The following is a 19,028-nucleotide window of genomic DNA, read 5'->3' as shown; positions in this document are numbered from 1 at the left end:
GCGCGCTTTTCCTTAGGCCGCTGCGATGGCCCTGCATCATCCCCCTCAGCTCGTCGCTGTGCATGCTGTACCTCACAGGCGCGCTGCATCTCAAACGTCGAAGCGCGGTTGTCCAGGTGTGGGTCGGGAATCCACGAGCCACGAGGCGAGCACAGCATAAAAACAAGCAATGGCATGTGGGTGTGTAGTACCGCTGCTGGATCGGTAGAAGGCACGGTGGTCGCAAGATGGCCGCCAACAAATGAGCATCAGTATGCTTCGTCGGCTGCTGGCTGGGAGCATCAAATTGTGGGGAAATTCGCGAATTGTGAGACAACTTGGAAACATTTTTCTTGTGCAAAAAACGAGGCATCGAAGTAAAATGCGACCAAATACAAGGGCTTACTGTATTTTGTTTTTCTCTTGGAAGGAACAGTACTGCAGGCTCCTGGCCTTTGGTTCCTTCTTCCTAGCATTAAGAAAAAAAAAAAAAAAAATAGTAGTAACAAACTTGGGCTCCTGTGATTTACTTTCAGCTGGATAAAAATCATTGGCATTGGTTGAAGTAGAATGAAGTAGTAGAGTTGTCCCAACCACGAGAATGTTTTCAAGTTTATTTATTTATTTAATTCATTTTTTTACAATGTAGCTGATTAGCCAGTTTCACACAGTTTACAGGAACAAATAAAAGTATGGAGAAATTGTGACATATGGGAGGACATTTTTGACTTGCTGAGTGGTTCCCTGGTTACAGTGCTCCTGTTGGAGCGACAGTATGGCCCAGAAGAGTGTGGAGGGGTGGGGGGTGATGGTACCAAAAACACCAGGGCCCAAAACCAAAGGGGCCCCTGAGAACCAGCCAGGGTCTTACCAAGATGTTGTCACAAGTTTTCAACAGTACTGTGCATAAACTTAATCTGATAATATTTCTTTCTCCTGCAGTCAGTACAGTACAGTCTGTCAAACTGTGATTAGTAATGGATTCTTTTATGGTAAGGGGACCATAACGTTCCTCAGCACCAGGGCCCCAGGATGTATATCCCTGGCCCTAAGTGACAGTTTTGCATGATTTCAATCCCTAAGAGGTGATTTCGTTTTTTAAATAATCATATACAGTAATGCCATCATGGAAAGTAGACTGTTTCTACCTTGTAATGTTCTGGATTGTGGTAGGCTAGCCTCAGTCCTCTATACCCAAAGGGATAAAGAAAAAGGTGCTAGGAAGTATTGTTAAAATGTTCGCAGTGAGAGGATGATGTTGAATTTTGTGTGATCATATTACTTTGATACGCAAGTTGAAACTGAGAGGAGCTTAGGGGATAAGGAATGAAAGAAATATGCAGAGGGAATGATTGAGGTAGGGAAGCTGAAAAACAATTCATGATGGAAGAATATGAGATTAAGATGATGAAGGTGTAGTAGTAGTAGTAGTTGTTCCCTAGGCAGTCTAGCCGAACATCCCTGAGTTCCTAAGGAAGGCCACGGACCAAGAGCAGGCTTTCCCACAGAGCTCTCAAGGAGTGTATGTTGTGTTGTTGGTGTAAGTGATTGTGTGCAATGCAGTCTTCCATAATGTGCTTAATAGTATGGGGTGCTGTGTTGCATCCTGGACAGGCATCAGCAACGGAGTCATCCAGCCTCATCTGATAAATTAAGAGGGCTAGATGATGCCCACATCTCAGCCTGGCCAGGTGGACCCTGGCCTCACGAGGGAGATAGGATTCAGAAGGGTGGATATCAGGAGGCTGTGCAAGCAGCTGTGTAATGTCTTTAAGTGACTGAAGACAGTTCCCCACAGACCCAGACTTCACACCTTTCACTTACAACCAGACAAAATATATCATTAGGTGAAGGTGTTATGGTCCTTGCTTTAGCTAGAGCATTAAGGATTCAGTTTCCAGAATAGTAGAGTGTAATCACTGTTTATATAAATAAATTAGGAGATGTATGGTATGATTGAGAATGTTACTTAAGATTAGGTTGGTTTAAAGTTGATATTGCCATCCTTCTCTTGTGTGGCATCGTACTGTATCATTCATTTTTATTTTCATTATTATCTTGACCTCTTCTCCCATCTAAGGATGTGGTGAGGTAGAGTCCAAAACACCAACAAATGAGAATACATGAAAGACGGAAAAGTATTGAGCAGTTTGCCATGTGAAATGGATACTACACTGATTCACTTATTATTGAGGTTTGATTACAGTATATGGTTCCATTTATCCACAGCGGCTGCAGCTAGGCATCCTGGTTGTGAGTCTGGAGGACCACAGTCATGTAGCTGCACTTTTGGGCTACACTGGGCCTGACCAACCTCTTGCCCCACCCCACCCCCAACCAGATCAGCATCATCCTTCTGACCAGCCTCATCACCATCCCGACAACTTTAGTCAACCATTGGATCGCCCACTTGACCAGCCCCTTACCCAGTCCAGTGATCAGCCCTCTGACCAACCCCCACCCACCACTCTGCCCCAGGATCTCATGCACACACTGCTGGCTAATCTCACCTTCCACACTGTAAGTTACTTTCTGCACCAACTTTTTGAATTGGTTGGGCGAGAACCAGCCATGATTAACTGCATCATTATGAGAGGTCTTTCTTAAGCAGAATATAATCAGCTGGAGGTAGCTGAGATAGACCAGTAAATATGTCATCAGATTTTAGGAGTTGGTATGAATCTCTTCAGGTAGAGGATGTCTTTTATATATACAGTATATACAGTATTTGTTTTGGTTTTTGAAGGCTCCAACATGCTTGCATGTATCGGCTTGGTCACCTAATGGTGCCTGTTCATGCTGCTCGATCTCCGGCAACTTCCGTATTTAGTCCTTAACCCTGAGGTCACACAATGACCTAATCCCAATTTTTTTTTCGGTCTACCTGTCACAACCCTACCCCAAACATTAGCACTACCCACTGTTTGCATCCAGTTATCCTCCCCCAGCCTCTCCACATGCCCAAACCACCTCAGTCTACTTCTCTTCATCACAACACCAATACACTCCAGCTCGATTCTACAATACCTCTCAACTCTTTCATCGTAAACCTAGCCCCCCAGGCCTTGCACTCAAGAATGCATTACACATCCATATATATATATATATATATATATATATATATATATACAGTATATATGTACTGCATATATATGTAGGGAAGAGTAAAGCTTTGGTCTTTGAGGGAAATGAAGTCACTGAATGTACAGTGAGGTTGGATGAGGAGGAAATGAAAAATGTGAGTGCATTTAAGTACTTGGGTAGTGAGATGAGTAAAGATGGAAGGTTAGAGGGTGAAGTGCTTGAAAAGGTATAACAAGATACAAAGGTTGCTGGTTCTTTGAAAGCAGTGATAAAAAACAGGGATGTGAGCATGGAAGTGAAAATGTTACTGCATGACAGTATTATGATAATAACTCTAATGTATGGAAGTAAAGCTTGAACCTTGCTGGAGGGGCACAAATCAAGAGTGAGAGCAGTGGAAGTGAGTTACTTGAAAGAAGCATGTGGAGTCACATGGAGAGATGGAGAGAGAGACTGATAAATGAGGAAATGAAGGAGTGTTGTGGTGTGGATGTGGATGTGATAGGAATCATTAGAAGAAACACATTGAGGTGGTTTGGCCATGTGGAGAGGATGGTGTGTGAGAGACTCATGAGGAGAGTGTATGTGAGTTAGGTGGAGGAGGGGAGAGGCAGGGGGAGGCCAAGGATGAGATGAAGGGATGGAATGGAGAGGTATATGAGAGAGGGGGGAGTGAGCTGGGAGCAGGGCAGTGAAATGGTGGGGGACGGGGCGACAAGGATGGCGATTTGCTCATGGCCACCCCTTTATATACACTGTGTATATATATATATATATATATATATATATATATATATATATATATATATATATATATATATACATATATATATATATATATATATATATATATATATATATATATATATATATATATATATATATATATATATATATATATATATATATATATATATTTATATATATATATATATATATCTATTTATCTATCTATCTATATATATATATATATATATATATATAGATAGATAGATATATATATATATATATATATATATATATATATATAAATATATATGTATATATATATATATATATATATATGTCTATATATGTATATATTTATATATATATCTATATCTATCTATCTATCTATCTATCTATCTATATATATATATATATATATATATAGATGTAGATATATATATATATATATATATATATATATATATATATATATATATATATATATATATATATATATAGATGTAGATATAGATATGTAGATATATATATATATATATATATATATATATATATATAGATAGATAGATATATATATATATATTTATATTCTGGGGGTCGACTTACTGTATATATCATTATCATCATCATCATCATCCAGTCTTACGTTGCCCCATGAGGAGCGTAGGAGCCCGGGGCTAGGCAGTTGGTCCTGATGTTTAAGATGAGAGTGACCAGCCTCACTCATCCCTGAGTGGCATTACATAAGCAATCAACCTGTACACCAGGAAACCATTTACTACACTGGGTGGTAACCATATAACCAAATTTTGGCGCCTGGTGGTCTAGTGGGTAATTATTGTGCTCCAATCGAATTGAGCCAGTGAAGGTTTATGTCCAAGGGATGGTTGGGGTTGATTGCTCATGTAATGCCACACAGGGATGAATGAGGCTGGTCACTCTCATCTTAAATGTCAGGACCAACTGCCTAGCCCCGGGTCTTATGCTCTTCATGGGGCAATGTAGGATTGGATGATGATGATGATGATGATGATGATGATATATAAGTCGACCCCCAGAATATATTGTTGAATGAGGAGTTTGACTAGGACAGGGAAGATTTGGAGCCAGCAGATCCAGTGTTTGGCCCTTGGCCTTTCATTGATACTGCTACTGAGAGTGAGGCAACAGGCAGGATGAAGGTGGGGAAGGCGGCGTGTGTGTCTGGGTTAGCTGCCGAAATGTTGAAGGCCTCAGGAGATATAGGGGTGAGGTTAGTCACTGACCTGATAAATATAATTATTTATGAGTGTGTTGTCCCAGATGATTGGCTAAAGAGTGTAATTATAAATGTGTATAAAGGGAAGGGTGATGCCCTGGAAAGAGGAAATTATAGAGGTATAAAGCTTTTAGATCAGATAATGAAGGTAATGAAGAGAGTTTTAGAAGGTATGATTTGAGAAAGAGTGAATATTGATGAGATACAGTTTGGGTTTATGCCAGGTAGGGGAACCACTGATGCCATATTCATTGTTCGACAGCTTCAGGAAAAATATATTAGTGAGAAAATGTATCTGTTTTGTTTTTGTTGATTTGGAAAAGGCCTTTGACAGAGTCCCTAGAGAGGTGGTGAAGTGGGCAATGAGAAAGCTTGGCTTGGAGGAGTGGCTGGTTAGGGTGGTTATGGCTATGTATGTGGGTGCTTGCACCCACGTAGGAGTGAATGAAGATTTGAGTGATGAGTTTTCCGTGAATGTTGGTGTGCATCAGGGGTCAGTTTTGAGTTCCATGTTGTATCATGGTACTTGAAGCCCTCTCACGTGACTTTAGAAACGGACTCCCGTGGGAGTTGTTGTATGCTGATGATTTGGTGTTGATTGCAGAGAACAAAAGGGAGGCGGAATCAAGGTTTAGGAAGTTGAGAGATGGTATGGGGCACAAGGGCTTAAGGGTAAATGCAGATAAAACAAAAGTGATGATAATTAGGGTTCGTGGTGGTACTGTCAAGGACGAGGGGGTGGCCATGTGCAGTTTGCCACAAGGGTGTGGGAAGTAATTGCATCTTGTGCGGTGTTTGTGATAAATGGGTGCACAAGAGATGTAGTGGTATCAGAGGTAGACTGCGAGATAATGGTGATTTTATGTGTACAGCGTGTTGGGGAGAGCAGGTGGAGATTGTTAGGCGTGAAAGGATTGAACTTGCTGGTGAATCTCTTGAGTGTGTGGAAGAGATTTGTTATTTGGGAGACATGCTGTGTGCTGGAGGTGGGGCCGGGGCTAGGTCTGTGGCTAGGGTGAGAAGTGATTGGAAGAAGTTCATAAAGCTGTTGCCTCTTTGGAAGAAGTTCATAAAGCAGTTGCCTCTTCTGACATTGAGAGGACTCTTCCTACGTGCTGAGGGGTCTTTGTATGCAGCATGTGTTAGGAGTGTAATGCTGTATGGTAGTGAGACCTGGACAGTAAAGGAGGAGGATATTTGCAGGCTCAGACGTACAGAAATGACAATGATTAGGCGGATGTGTAGTGCATCCCTGCATCCAAGGTCAGGGTTTACGATGGAAGAGTTGAGAGGTAGGATGGGACTGGAGTGTATTGGAGTTTTGATGAAAAGAGGTAGATTGAGGTGGTTTGGGCATGTGGAGAGGATGGGGGTTGATAACTGGGTGAAGGTGAGAAGTGATAATATTGGGGGTGGGGTTATGAAGGGTAGACCGAGAAAGACATGGGACGAGGTCATTAGGTGTGACCTCGGGATCAAGGGACTGAACAGGGAGGCTGGAACAGATTGTGCAGCATGGAGAGCCGCCATTAGGTGACCAAGACTGATGCATGCAAGCATGTTGGAGCCTTTAAAAATGAAACAAAAGAATTTATGGAGTAGATGGGAAGTCGTTGAATGCTGTGAAGAGTATGTACGATGGTGCGAAGGCTGCAGTGCGTGTGGATGGTGAACTAAGTGAATTTTTCTCTTTGAAAGTTGGGTTGAAACAAGGATGTGTCATGTCTCCATGGTTGTTCAATCTGTACATGGATGGGGTAATAAAAGAGGTACAAGGTAGGGTAGTGGATGTTGGAGTGGCCCTGGTGAGAGATGATAGTGTTTGGAAACTCCCTGTACTGTTGTTTGCAGATGATACTGAGTTGTTGAGTGAAGACGAAGGGGAGTTGCAAGGCTTGGTGGATGAGTTTGGGAGAGTGTGTAAGAAACGGAATCTAGAGGTTAATGTAGGGAAGAGTAAAGTGATGGTCTTGGAGAGAGGTGAAGTCAGTGAATGTACAGCGAGGTTAGATGGTGAGGAATTGGAAAATATGAGTACGTTTAAGTACTTGGGTAGTGTGATGAGTAAGGATGGAGGTTTGGAGGGTGAAGTGCTTGAAAGGGTACAGCAGGGAAGAAAGGTTGCTGGTTCTTTGAAAGCAGTGATAAGAAACAGGGAAGTGAGCAGTTACTACATGACAGTATTGTGATACCAACTCTAACGTATGGAAGTGAAGCTTGGACTTTGTTGGAAGGACACAAGTCAAGAGTGAGAGCAGTGGAAATGAGTTATTTAAGAGGAGCGTGTGGAGACACATGGAGAGACAGGCTGACGAATGAGGATATAAAGGAGCGTTGTGGTGTGGATGTGGATGTGATAGGAAGCGTTATGAGGAACAGACTGAGGTGGTTTGGCCATTTGGAGAGGATGGAGGGTGAAAGACTGATGAAGAGAGTGTATGTGAGTGAGGTGGAGGGGGGAAGAGGGAGGGGGAGGCCGAGGATGAGATGGAGGGATGGGGTGGAGAGGTATATGAGAGAGGGGGTGTGAGTTGGGAGCAGGGCAGTGAAATGGCGGGGGACAGGGCAACTTGGAGGCGATTTGTTTGTGGCCACCCTAAACGGGATTGAGGCGTCTAGCAATAGATATATATATATATATATATATATATATATATATCTATATATGTATATATATACATATATTCCAGTATATATACCTGCAACCTACAGAGTATTTCATTTTATACATACATATATATATATATATATATATATATACTGTATATATATATATATATATATATATATATATATATATATATATATATATCTCTATTGCCAAACGCCTCAATCCCGTTTGGGGTGGCCACAAATAAATCGCCTCCAAGTCGTCTTGTCCCCCGCCATTTCACTACCCTGCTCCCAAATCACACCCCCCTCTCTCATATACCTCTCCACCCTATCCTTCCATCTCATCCTCGGCCTTCCCCTCCCTCTTCCCCCCTCCACCTCACTCACATACACTCTCTTCGTCAGTCTTTCACCCTCCATCCTCTCCACATGGCCAAACCACCTCAGTGTGTTCCTCATAACGCTCCCTATCACATCCACATCAACACCACAACGTTCCTTTATATCCTCATTCGTCAGCCTATCTCTCCATGTGACTTCACAGGCTCCTCTTAAATAACTCATTTCCACTGCTCTCACTCTTGACTTGTGTCCTTCCAACAACGTCCAAGCTTCACTTCCGTACGTTAGAGTTGGTATCACAATACTGTCATGTATTAACTTTTTCACTTCCATGCTCACTTCCCTGTATATATATATATATACAGTATATATATATATATATATATATATATATATATATATATATATATATATTTATGTCTGTCTATCTATCTATGTATCTATCTATCTATCTATCTATCTATCTATATATATATATATATGTCTGTCTATCTATCTATCTACATATATATATATATATATATATTTATATATATATATATATATATTTATATATATTATATATATATAGACAGATAGATAAATAGATAGATATTCCAGTATATGTACCTGTAACCTACAGAGTATTTCATTTTATATATACCTGTATATATATATATATATATATATATATATATGTAGCAGTCGTGTTCCAGTGGGTTAGAGCGCTCGTCTCTGACCGAAGGGTCGGAGGATCGAATCCACCCAAGGGTCATTGGTAGACATCAGGAAGGGCATCCGGTCATAAAATGCTACACGCCTCAGTCCAAAAGTCATCTACCCAGGGGCAACGCCTTAGCCCTTCGGGGATATCTGGCGTAAAACCAAATTATTATTTTTTTTATTTATATATATATATATATATATATATACCGGTATATACAGTATATATATATATATATATATATATATATATAATGTATATATATATTTATTTATATATATATATTATACATATATGTATATATATACAGTTTACTAATAGACAGATATTGCCAGATTCGTACATTACCTTCAGTGCTACTAGTATTCCCATCTCCAAAAGTATTGAAATTCTTGGTGTCTCACTTAACAGTGCCCTCAGCTGGACCTCTCATGTCAGATCACTTGCTAAAACCGCCTCAAAGAAACTTGGATTATTGTACAGAGTCCGTAACTTCTTCGCCGATGAGCAGTTAGCTATAATTTATAAGAGTCATGTGCGCTCTCAGCTTTAATATTGCTCACCCTTGTGGAATGGTTGTGGAGAGGTTGCATTTAGACAACTAGACAAAATTCAGAATAAAGCTGTTAGAATCATTAACAACCCTGCCATTACATATAAACTACCTCTCCTGCAAGTAAGAAGGAATGTTGCCTCCCTTGCATTATTTTTCAGATATTTTTTTGGCAAATGCTCAGACGAAGTTGCGTCCATGGTGCCACCTCTCCATGCCTTCCCTCGTGCTACACGGGCATCTGGTAGCGCTCATGACTGGAATGTCACTCAACCATATTGCAGAACTTCTGCCTATCAGAATTCTTTCATTCCCTGAACTGCATCTCTCTGGAACTTGCTTCCCCAGAATTGTTTTCCTCCAAATTTCAACCTACAACTGTTCAAGTCTAACTGTTACAGATATTTTATGAACAGAGGACACCAGTAATCTGGTGTATGGATTATTTTTTTTCTCCATTTGTTTTTCCTTCCTCCGTTCTGTTATTAAAAAAAAAAAAAAAAAAAAAAAAAAAATGTTTTATCCAGTGTATATACCTGCAACCTACAGAGTATTTCATTTTACACTGGGGAATAATCTTGCGGTTCAGGGAATAGGAACGATCTGCATTAAACTCCCTGAATAAGAAAGGTCTTCCCAGAACCAAACAAAATGTCAAATAGTAGAAAGAATTACAATACATGTCATATATGCGAGCGTATACTGTAAGTTGACCCGTAAAATTAATAGGTGTAATTCAGGTTTAGTGCTATATTCGCTGGATAAGTCGACCCCTAGAATGAGGCAACACCACTTCCATATGACTGTCATGAATTTGTGTGTGTTAACCAACAGACTGTGGACATCACTAGAACCAATACAGCAAAAGTTTACAAGCACCAGACATGTACTAACAAAGTCCAGTACTGTATAAGGTTAAGGTGTGCAACCGATCACCATAGCAGAACTGTTCGAAATGCATATCGTCTCTATCCATAGAAAGCCTATTATAATAGCGTGTCACATTTACTGTCTTGAATAGCTTTTGCCCAGTCGGTGTTTGTATACGTTCATGGAAGGGTGCATGGCATAGGATGCACCTCACATGTTAGGCCTAAACACCGGTAATTACCGGTAACTTTGACTTGCCTTTATTAAGACTTTGTCTGGGCTACAAATGTTAACCGGGTAAGAAGTAGTACTGTATATAGAACTTGGGTCTGTCTTAAAAGTTTCAGTACAAGACTAACATGATAGAATTAGTAGTCTACCGTATGGCTGTAAGCCTGCTCCTTCGGTATATGCTACGGCCTTATTTTTATCTCTGCCATGTATCGACAACTTTATGCTCAGCATGTTAGTCAACCCTTAGTTTTTTTTTTTTTTTTTTTTTTTTTTTTTTCTTTACACCAGCATATTCGGTATGGCCTTTAATTGAAGGCGTTAATACACTTAATGCATTTAATTTGTCTTGAAATTTTTCTTGATTTCTTTCAGTATATGAAGGACTTACATTTAATACCTCTTTATTTTGTACTGTAGGAGCATCAGTTGAACAAGTTGCTAGAGGAGGAGAAGTCAGCTCGGAGTTTGAAGGTGCGTCACCGAGGCCCACCCAAACAGCAAGATATCCCTGGGGAACCCCCACCAAAAGCCCCACAACAACATGAAGAAGCTAGTGAAACCAAAGCAGAGGGCAGAGATACTTGGACAGGGAGACAGGGCAAGAGTGAAGAACTGAGGGAGGAAGAGAAAATTAGAGACTCAGGAAATTATGATTACAAAGGAGTGAGAAATCAAACTTCAAAGGCTGTGCAAAGAGATCATGATGCAAACAGTGAAACACTTGACAGACCAAAACATGTAGATTCAACCACACATAAAGTAAATATAGTGTCAGGAGTTCACCTTGGTGCCTCAGATGCAAGACCTCAGTATAAATCCCTTCCTTTAAGAAGCAGTATTGTGAGTACAAAGTTACCATCAAGCAGAGAAGCTCACAGTGGTACAGGGAAAAATGTGGACTCGATGGCACACCATACTTCTGCAGCGACCACTATGTCCTTGCATCAGAAAGAAATATGGACTCCACATGTTGAGGGTAGGTACAAGTACAGAAAGTCATCGTTATATGTTGCTTTCTTACTTGCATGTAATATACATTTTATATATATATATATATATATATATATATATATATATATATTTATATTTATATATATATATATATATATATATATATATATATATATATATATATATATATATATATATATATATATATATATATATATATATATATATATATATATATATATATATATAGTGTATATACAGTAAAAGTCCTATTATTTGGCAGCTGATTATTCAGCTGTGGTAGGTGGTGGCAACCATCATCCACTCATTTGATGTAGTTCTGCCTGCTTCCTTAGCTTTTATCATTCTTTTTCTGTGCCTGCCCTCCTCTCTTCCTATTTCTCCCATCTTTCCTGTCACTTCTTATTGCTTTTCTTTCCTTTACAGGTGGCTTTACATTGAGTGACAAGCCAAATGGTTTTCTGTAAGCCAAGAAACCATTTACAACGCAGGGTGGTAACCATATAACCAAACCATTCGTGCTCCCTACGTGTCAACAAGTGGGTTGGTGGAGGGTTGGTGCCCCTCCGTGTAAAACAACTAACTCAGTGTCAAATGGCCACCCTTTACAGGATTATGGCATCTGGCAATAGATAGATAGATAGATAGATAGATTATTCAGTAGATCTGATATTTCGGCAGTTTTGAGAAGTAGTCCCATTTACGAAAGTCTTTGATTGTTCAGCAGATGTCCGGAATCATCTTGGCAGTCCAGGAAGTGTTATCTGTGACTTGTAGGCCTACTGTTTCATTACACTTGTGTATGTTCACTAGCTTCTATATTCTTCATATTCAGATATAGTACTTTACTGATTACAATATTGCACAGTATCATACAGTACAGTAACCCCTCCCCACCCTAAATTAGCAAGGGTTACATTCCAAGCCCCCTGGCTAATTCTTGAAATCCGTTAATTCTTGATGCCTTCCTGAAAATGACATTTACTGGTAATTGTGTAGCCCATGAACCACTGATACTGTAATGCATTACCAGTACCCATAAATAAACGTTGCTTGTTGAATCTGTTTCCCCGTTAGTTTTTAGCTGTAATGCTGTGACAGCTCTTGTACTTTGATTCCTCAGCATAATGGTGGAAGGGACTGTCCTAAGTGTTTAACTAAACCTAACCTAAGTGAGCTTAACTGTACCTAATAATTTAACCAAACCTAACCTAAAGTAGGAAAAATACATAAAATAAACTGGAGGAATATGAATTGGTAAGGTCTTTCTGACAAACGTACATTTAGTGCACATTCTTTTATTCATTTTTGCCTTTATATGTGAAAGGGAGAGTATTGATGCAAACAGTAATGTATTCCATTAACCCCTTAATAACCTCCGGCATTGAACAACCCTTTACAGTAATGGTGTCAGTGATGTCGAGTTAGTGTGAGCTATAAAAAACTGTGAATAATTATTGGAAAGGAACGAAGGTCACTGGTATGTTTACACGACTCTATGATACGATTCCAAGCAGTCAGGTGCACAGTCTAAGTAATATATAGTCGTATCACGCGCAGGAGGATGACGTCACATGGCCTTCCATAGATAGAAAAGGAAAAGTAATGGGATAACTCAAGTGTGACAGGTATACCCTGTTCACTTAGCTCTGCTGGCTAACCAAGAAACGTTTGAATTAAGGCTCCTCATTTGGTTTATGCTACACTGAGGAGTGTGGTAAATCTACAGATTGTATTTTAACACATGTATTTATATTTGTAAATTGCTTGCAATATAAGCAGCCAGTTTAAATATGGAATAATTTCCAAAGCTAAGAGGTCAAAGTTAGCTTTAAAAGTTTACCATTATCAACAAAAATTAAAGTTGATTATAAAGTTTAATAAAACGATGAGTGACATTTGAAATAAATGCAGGCATGTAGTATAGCACAACATGAGGACATGCGTGTACACAGTGGTTGGATAATTTTCTTCAAACATCACTCATTGTCTTATAAAACTTTATAATCTTTAATTTTCTTTGATAAAGGTAAACTTTTGAATCCAATTTTGACCGCTTTAGCTCCGGAAATTGTTCTATATTTAAACTGGCATGTTTTCAAATGCTGCACATCTGAACTTCCAGCACGAGAGCGAAGAGACTGAGGGGATGCACATCTGCTCCCTCCCGCTGCCCTGAACCAACTGACGGCTGCGGGACCCCGTTATGTAATGCACAGGCTGCTCCAAAATTTGAACCAAGCGTGAGACGACTGTATATTACTTAGACTGTGGTCGGGCGGTCGCTTAATCTCAGATGTTTTTGCCCATTTGATAAATGTACTGTAACTTTATCAATTCTTCTGTGATTCATAGCGAATCGCAGTATGGGTTTAGGAAGTTAAATAACACATTGCTAGGTGCACCAAATGTTTATCTGCACATCTTTAAGAAAAATAAATTGATTTAAGAGGAATGGAAGAAACTCACTCTACGTAATCAAAGATGGATTAAATTTCATCTATTTAATTTTCTTAAAGATGTGAAGAGAATCATCTGGTGCACCTTGCTATGTGTTTTTTAGCTTCCTAAACCCGTGTGATGATTCGCTATGATTCACGGAAGAACTGATAAAGTTACGGTGCATTTACCAAATGGACAAAAACATCTGAGATTAAGCAACCGCCTGACTGCTTGGAATCGTATCCTAAAGTCGTGTAAACATACAAGTGACCTTCGTTCCCTTCCCATAATTGTTCACGGTTTTTTTATAGCGCACACTAATTCGAAGTCACTGACACCGGTACTGTGAAGGGTTGGTCAATGCCGGGGGTTCTTAAGAGGTTAATGGAATACATTATTGTTTGTATTAATACTCTCCCTTTCACGTGTAAGGACAAAAACGAACAAAAGAATGAGCGCTAAATGTACGTTTAACTTTCGTCAGAAAGACCTTACCAATTCATATTCCTCCAGAGTATTATATGTATTTTTCTGACTACAGTATTTTATTTTGTGTTTGGAGAGAGTATTATATAACTCACCCCAGACACATTTGTAATAATACAAGTAGTGATGACAGTGGTTACCAATGCAAGTGATGTACTGAGCGGGTAGGTAATACAGTATTCCGTATCATTTTGGCCATCCAGGAAGTGTTATCTGTGATTTGTAGGCATACTGTGTCATTACACTTGTATATGTTCACTAATTTATATATGTTTCAGATTCAAATATAGCACAGTATTGATTAAAGTATTGTAAAGTATACAGTACTCTTTCCAGACAATTGTAATACCTTTAGTGGTGATGACAGTGTTCACCAATACATTTACAGTGCTGAGTGGGTAGGGTTTTTTATTATTCGGCAAATCCAATTTCTCAGCACCAGCCCTGTCCTGTAGGTGAAAGACTGACGAAGAGAGTGTATGTGAGTGAGGTGGAGGGGGAGGCCGAGAATGAGATGGAGGGATGGGGTGGAGAGGTATATGTGAGAGGGGGGGGTGAGTTGGGAGCAGGGCAGTGAAATGGCGAGGGACAGGGCAACGTGGAGGCGATTTGTTTGTGGCCACCCCGAATGGAATTGAGGCGTCGGGCAATAGATAGATAGATAGATATGTACAGTATATATATATATATATATATATATATACATATACAGTACTCGTCAGAAGTATTCAGCGTTGTCCGCCGGGCGCGCAATACTTATGGCCCAAAAAGAATCACCCATTTTTGTGGGTAAGAATTGAGCCACAAGTTTGAGCTCCGAGCATGACGTCACGGTAGCCTGAGGCCTTCCGACACGCTGGTTGGTTCCCGCCTCAGTCGCCCACGGGCTGCCTGAGAGAGAGGAACTCCGCCGAGTGTCCCTCTCAAATTGCGCCATTTTTTACCGAGTGTCCCGCAGTGTTTTGGCCTTTAAAACTTTGTTATGGCACCTACCCGTGAACTATCGAGTGAAATCATATCCCAGATCATTGCTCTAAAGGAGGCAGGCCACCAGACAAAGGAAATTAGTGAATTGGTTGGTGTGGTACGATCGACAGTGCGTCGTTGGTGTGCGCGGTTTCGGGAGGAAAACAGTGGTGAAGTTCCCACAAAGAAACCGAGGTCTGGTAGGCCTAGGAAAACTTCCCCAAGGTCTGTTAATGTTTTATAACGTGCAGTGGAGTTTAATCCTCGTGTGAGTGCAAGGAAAATTAAGGATAGCAACCCAGAAGTGTTTGGTGAGGTGTCAGTGAGAACAGTGTCTCGTAGGGTGCATGAGCTTGGTTACACAAGTCACAGGCCTGTGAAAAAGCCTCTTCTCTCTAGCAGCCAGAGAATTCGTAGGCTTGCCTTTGCTAATAAATATCTAAACTGGGGTGAGGAGCAGTGGTTGTCAGTGTTGTGGTCTGATGAGGCAACGTTTAGTGTTACCTGTAACAGAGGAGCACGCAAAGGTAGTGACCCACTTGACCCACGGTATGTATAAAGTACAGTTAAACATCCTGATTCACTCATGGTATGGGGTTGTTTCTCAGGGAAGGGTTTGGGGAAGCTTGTTGTACTTCCCAAGAACCTCAGAGTGAATCAGGATGTTTACCTGGAGCTTCTGTGTGATCATTTACCAGACTCCTTCGAGCTAACAGGTGCACGAGTGTTTCAGCAGGACGGTGCACCTGCTCACAAGGCCAAATCGGTCACCAATTGGCTTCGTGACTGCGAGGTATCATTCATGACAGACTGGCCAGGAAATAGCCCAGACCTCAACCCGATTGAAAACCTCTGGTACCTCGTAAAGAAGAGTCTCCAAGGGAAGGACGTGAGCTCTCTGCCTAAGCTGGAAGCCGCCATTCGTGACTCCTGGGACAAAATACCGCTCCAGCACCTCAGGAGCCTTGCCCTTTTACTTCCAAGACGTCTCAGGTCCGTGAAGAAACGTAAAGGCTACCATACGAAGCACCAAAGGTAAATAAAATGCATTATTTATATGTTTTTTCAATGTTGAAAGGTTTGTTTCTCAGGAGGGACGCAGGGGGCTCCATACTTCTGACGAGCACTATATATATATATATATATATATATATACAGTATATACTGTATGTGTATATATATGTGTATATATATATATATATATATATATATATATATATATATATATATATATCATGGGGTTTTTAAAATAAAATGCAAATATTAAATGATAATGATAATAATGTTCAATAATATTGAACAACAGGGACAATGATTGTCTTGCTAAATCAAGCAACGATTACTTTACGCTGGCTTGCTTCGCATGATTCTCTAAGAACGAGAATTTATAAACTTTCTCAACAGTACACAGCAGAGACTTACTCAATTGCTGGTTATTAGTACTGTTAGCCTCTGGAGAAAGTTACTTCACCCCTGACAATAAAAACTAATACTAACAATAGTATCAGGTTCTTGCTGATGCTTAACTCGTAGGAGGCACAACGGATTTTAAGCTTAATACACAAGACTGGCCTAAGTACCAGTTATGAATGGCAAACGTTTATGCAAGCTAGGAGCTATAAGAGAAATAAGCTTAATTGCGGAGAAATGAAACAAGAGTTTACATTACATTAAGCTCAAGAAAAAGAACTGTTAAATTTATTGATTACTAAATAAATTTAACGTTACATTTCAAAATCAAATTAATGAGATCTCACTCATTCACTCACGAGCTAAATTCTTATGCCTAGGAAAAACACCTTAACTAAACTCTTAAGACTAGGAAAACGAAAAGAAATACTGGTCAATGAATGCTGTGTATCACCAACGAAAGGTGGGAGTCTGGAGAACTGTAGTCTAGTGGAGTCTGGGTGCTAGCTGACCTCTCCTCTCACACTTCTGGAGCACAGTACCTCTCTCCGTCAAAGCAAACACTGGACTGATCAACTCGTGGGAAAGAAAGAAGGCAATCGCCGCATTTTTTAACGGCTAGAGTGAGCGAAACGTGCCCAAAACAAATCGCTCAGCGGAAGCGCTAATGTCTCACACAAAGACGATCACTTATGACACTGAAAAATTGATTTGAAAGGACTCCCGCCGATGAGCAGTTAACTGAACGATAAACTGGGATTCCACTTGAGTTCGCGGTTTCCCACAAAAGCCAATGTTACTAGCCGACTCGTGACATTACGCCCCATCAAAATCAAATCTTTTTTCTTTCAGAAAAAAGATTTCAATATGCATACATATAAATCCTAGCTCAGTCACACAAGATTCACACTGTGGTGTGTGTGCTATCCTGCTACAGGAGAAAGTCGCAGTCACCAGTGAGCGAAAAAACCTTGTATTTACGTTAATAGAGGCAAGCTTGAGGGAAAAACTCCGTGACGACGGTGAAAATCCTGTACTCGGGTCAAACTGAGCGAAAAGTCGCTACATTTACACTGACAACTAATTGTTGTGTAGCGTGATGTACGTAATACATGGTGTAGGTGTAACAGTTGTGGTGTAACTGTACCTACGTGTAAAATGACACAGTATATATTAATAATATGGCGACGACGAAGGCAGAGGAGAAGAGGCGGCAGCGTGCGTCAGACGATCAGCTGGCCCGCACAGCAAAACTGCTACGCCCATTGCTGTACCTGCAAAATCAATTGAGGTGGAGCATCAAAAATGTCGATGAGACAAAAATTTTATTATGTTACAATTACTCTATCTGCCTAGCAGTCAGTGCTACGACGTACATTCGAGGTTGCCATTATCCCCCTTAACCTGCAGTACTTATATTAATATCGGAGAACTGAGAATCCTTGTGCAAACTCAGGTCTTCCATAGCCTCGAGTCGCCTCTGCGGAGTTCTCTCTCGAACTTTCCCCTTAACCTACATTACTTATATTAGTATCGGGGAGCTGAGAATCCTTGTGCAAACTCGGGTCTTCCATAGCCTCGAGTCGCCTCTGCGGAGTTCTCTCTCGAACTTTCCCCTTAACCTACATTACTTATATTAGTATCGGGGAGCTGAGAATCCTTGTGCAAACTCGGGTCTTCCATAGCCTCGAGTCGCCTCTGCGGAGTTCTCTCTCGAACTTTCCCCTTAACCTACAGTTCTTATATTAGTATCGGGGAGCTGAGAATCCTTGTGCAAACTCGGGTCTTCCATAACCTCGAGTCGCCTCTGCAGAGTTCTCTCTTGAACTTCCCCCTTAACCTACAGTACTTATATTAGTATCGGGGAGCTGAGAATCCTTGTGCAAACTCGGGTCTTCCATAGCCTCGAGTCGCCTCTGCGGAGTTCTCTCTTGAACTTCCCCCTTAACCTACAGTACTTAATATGTATGTACAGGCCCTGGACATACTGTGTCCTGTGGGGCCAATGGGCGAGATATCATGTCTGCACCCACTTCACCACTACCCTGTCTCTCAGCTGACTCAGAGATTGCAGGTGTGGTTACGAGCAGCACAGGAAGGACATATCCCTGATTAGTGGTGTTACTTTGACACACACTGCAGGAACGGACAAAACTATCTATGTCTCGTCCCATCCCTGGCCAGAAAAAGTCAGCTCGGATACGGCCCTGGGTCTTCCTTTTGCCCATGTGACCTCCTGAGGCTGAACAATGACCCCATTGTAACACTGCTAGGCGGTACTTGGCGGGAACGACAAGCTGCAGTCGTACCTCGCCCTCAGGTGTTCGTGACTCACGGTAGAGCTGTCCTTGTTTACAAAGGAACTTGGCTCGACCTCCCTGTGAATACTT

At 40.7% G+C, this 19,028-nt stretch overlaps 1 protein-coding gene across 1 annotated transcript in view; it reads left to right on the top strand.

Moving 5' to 3' along the window:
• LOC145403091 (putative E3 ubiquitin-protein ligase HERC1) overlaps positions 1-19,028 on the top strand; it is a 597,230-nt gene that overhangs the window by 188,313 nt on the left and 389,889 nt on the right. The window contains 3 exon segments of the mRNA XM_080274923.1: positions 2,209-2,298; positions 2,422-2,499; positions 10,780-11,338. Of these exon segments, the coding sequence (XP_080131049.1) occupies positions 2,209-2,298; positions 2,422-2,499; positions 10,780-11,338 (727 nt within the window).

Source organism: Coenobita brevimanus, chromosome 60, assembly GCF_032717465.1.
Source record: "Coenobita brevimanus isolate Jiangsu-jjx chromosome 60, ASM3271746v2, whole genome shotgun sequence".
NCBI lineage: Eukaryota > Metazoa > Arthropoda > Malacostraca > Decapoda > Coenobitidae > Coenobita > Coenobita brevimanus.
Note: the sequence above shows the minus strand (reverse complement) of the source record. Positions and strands in the feature narration are given on the sequence as shown.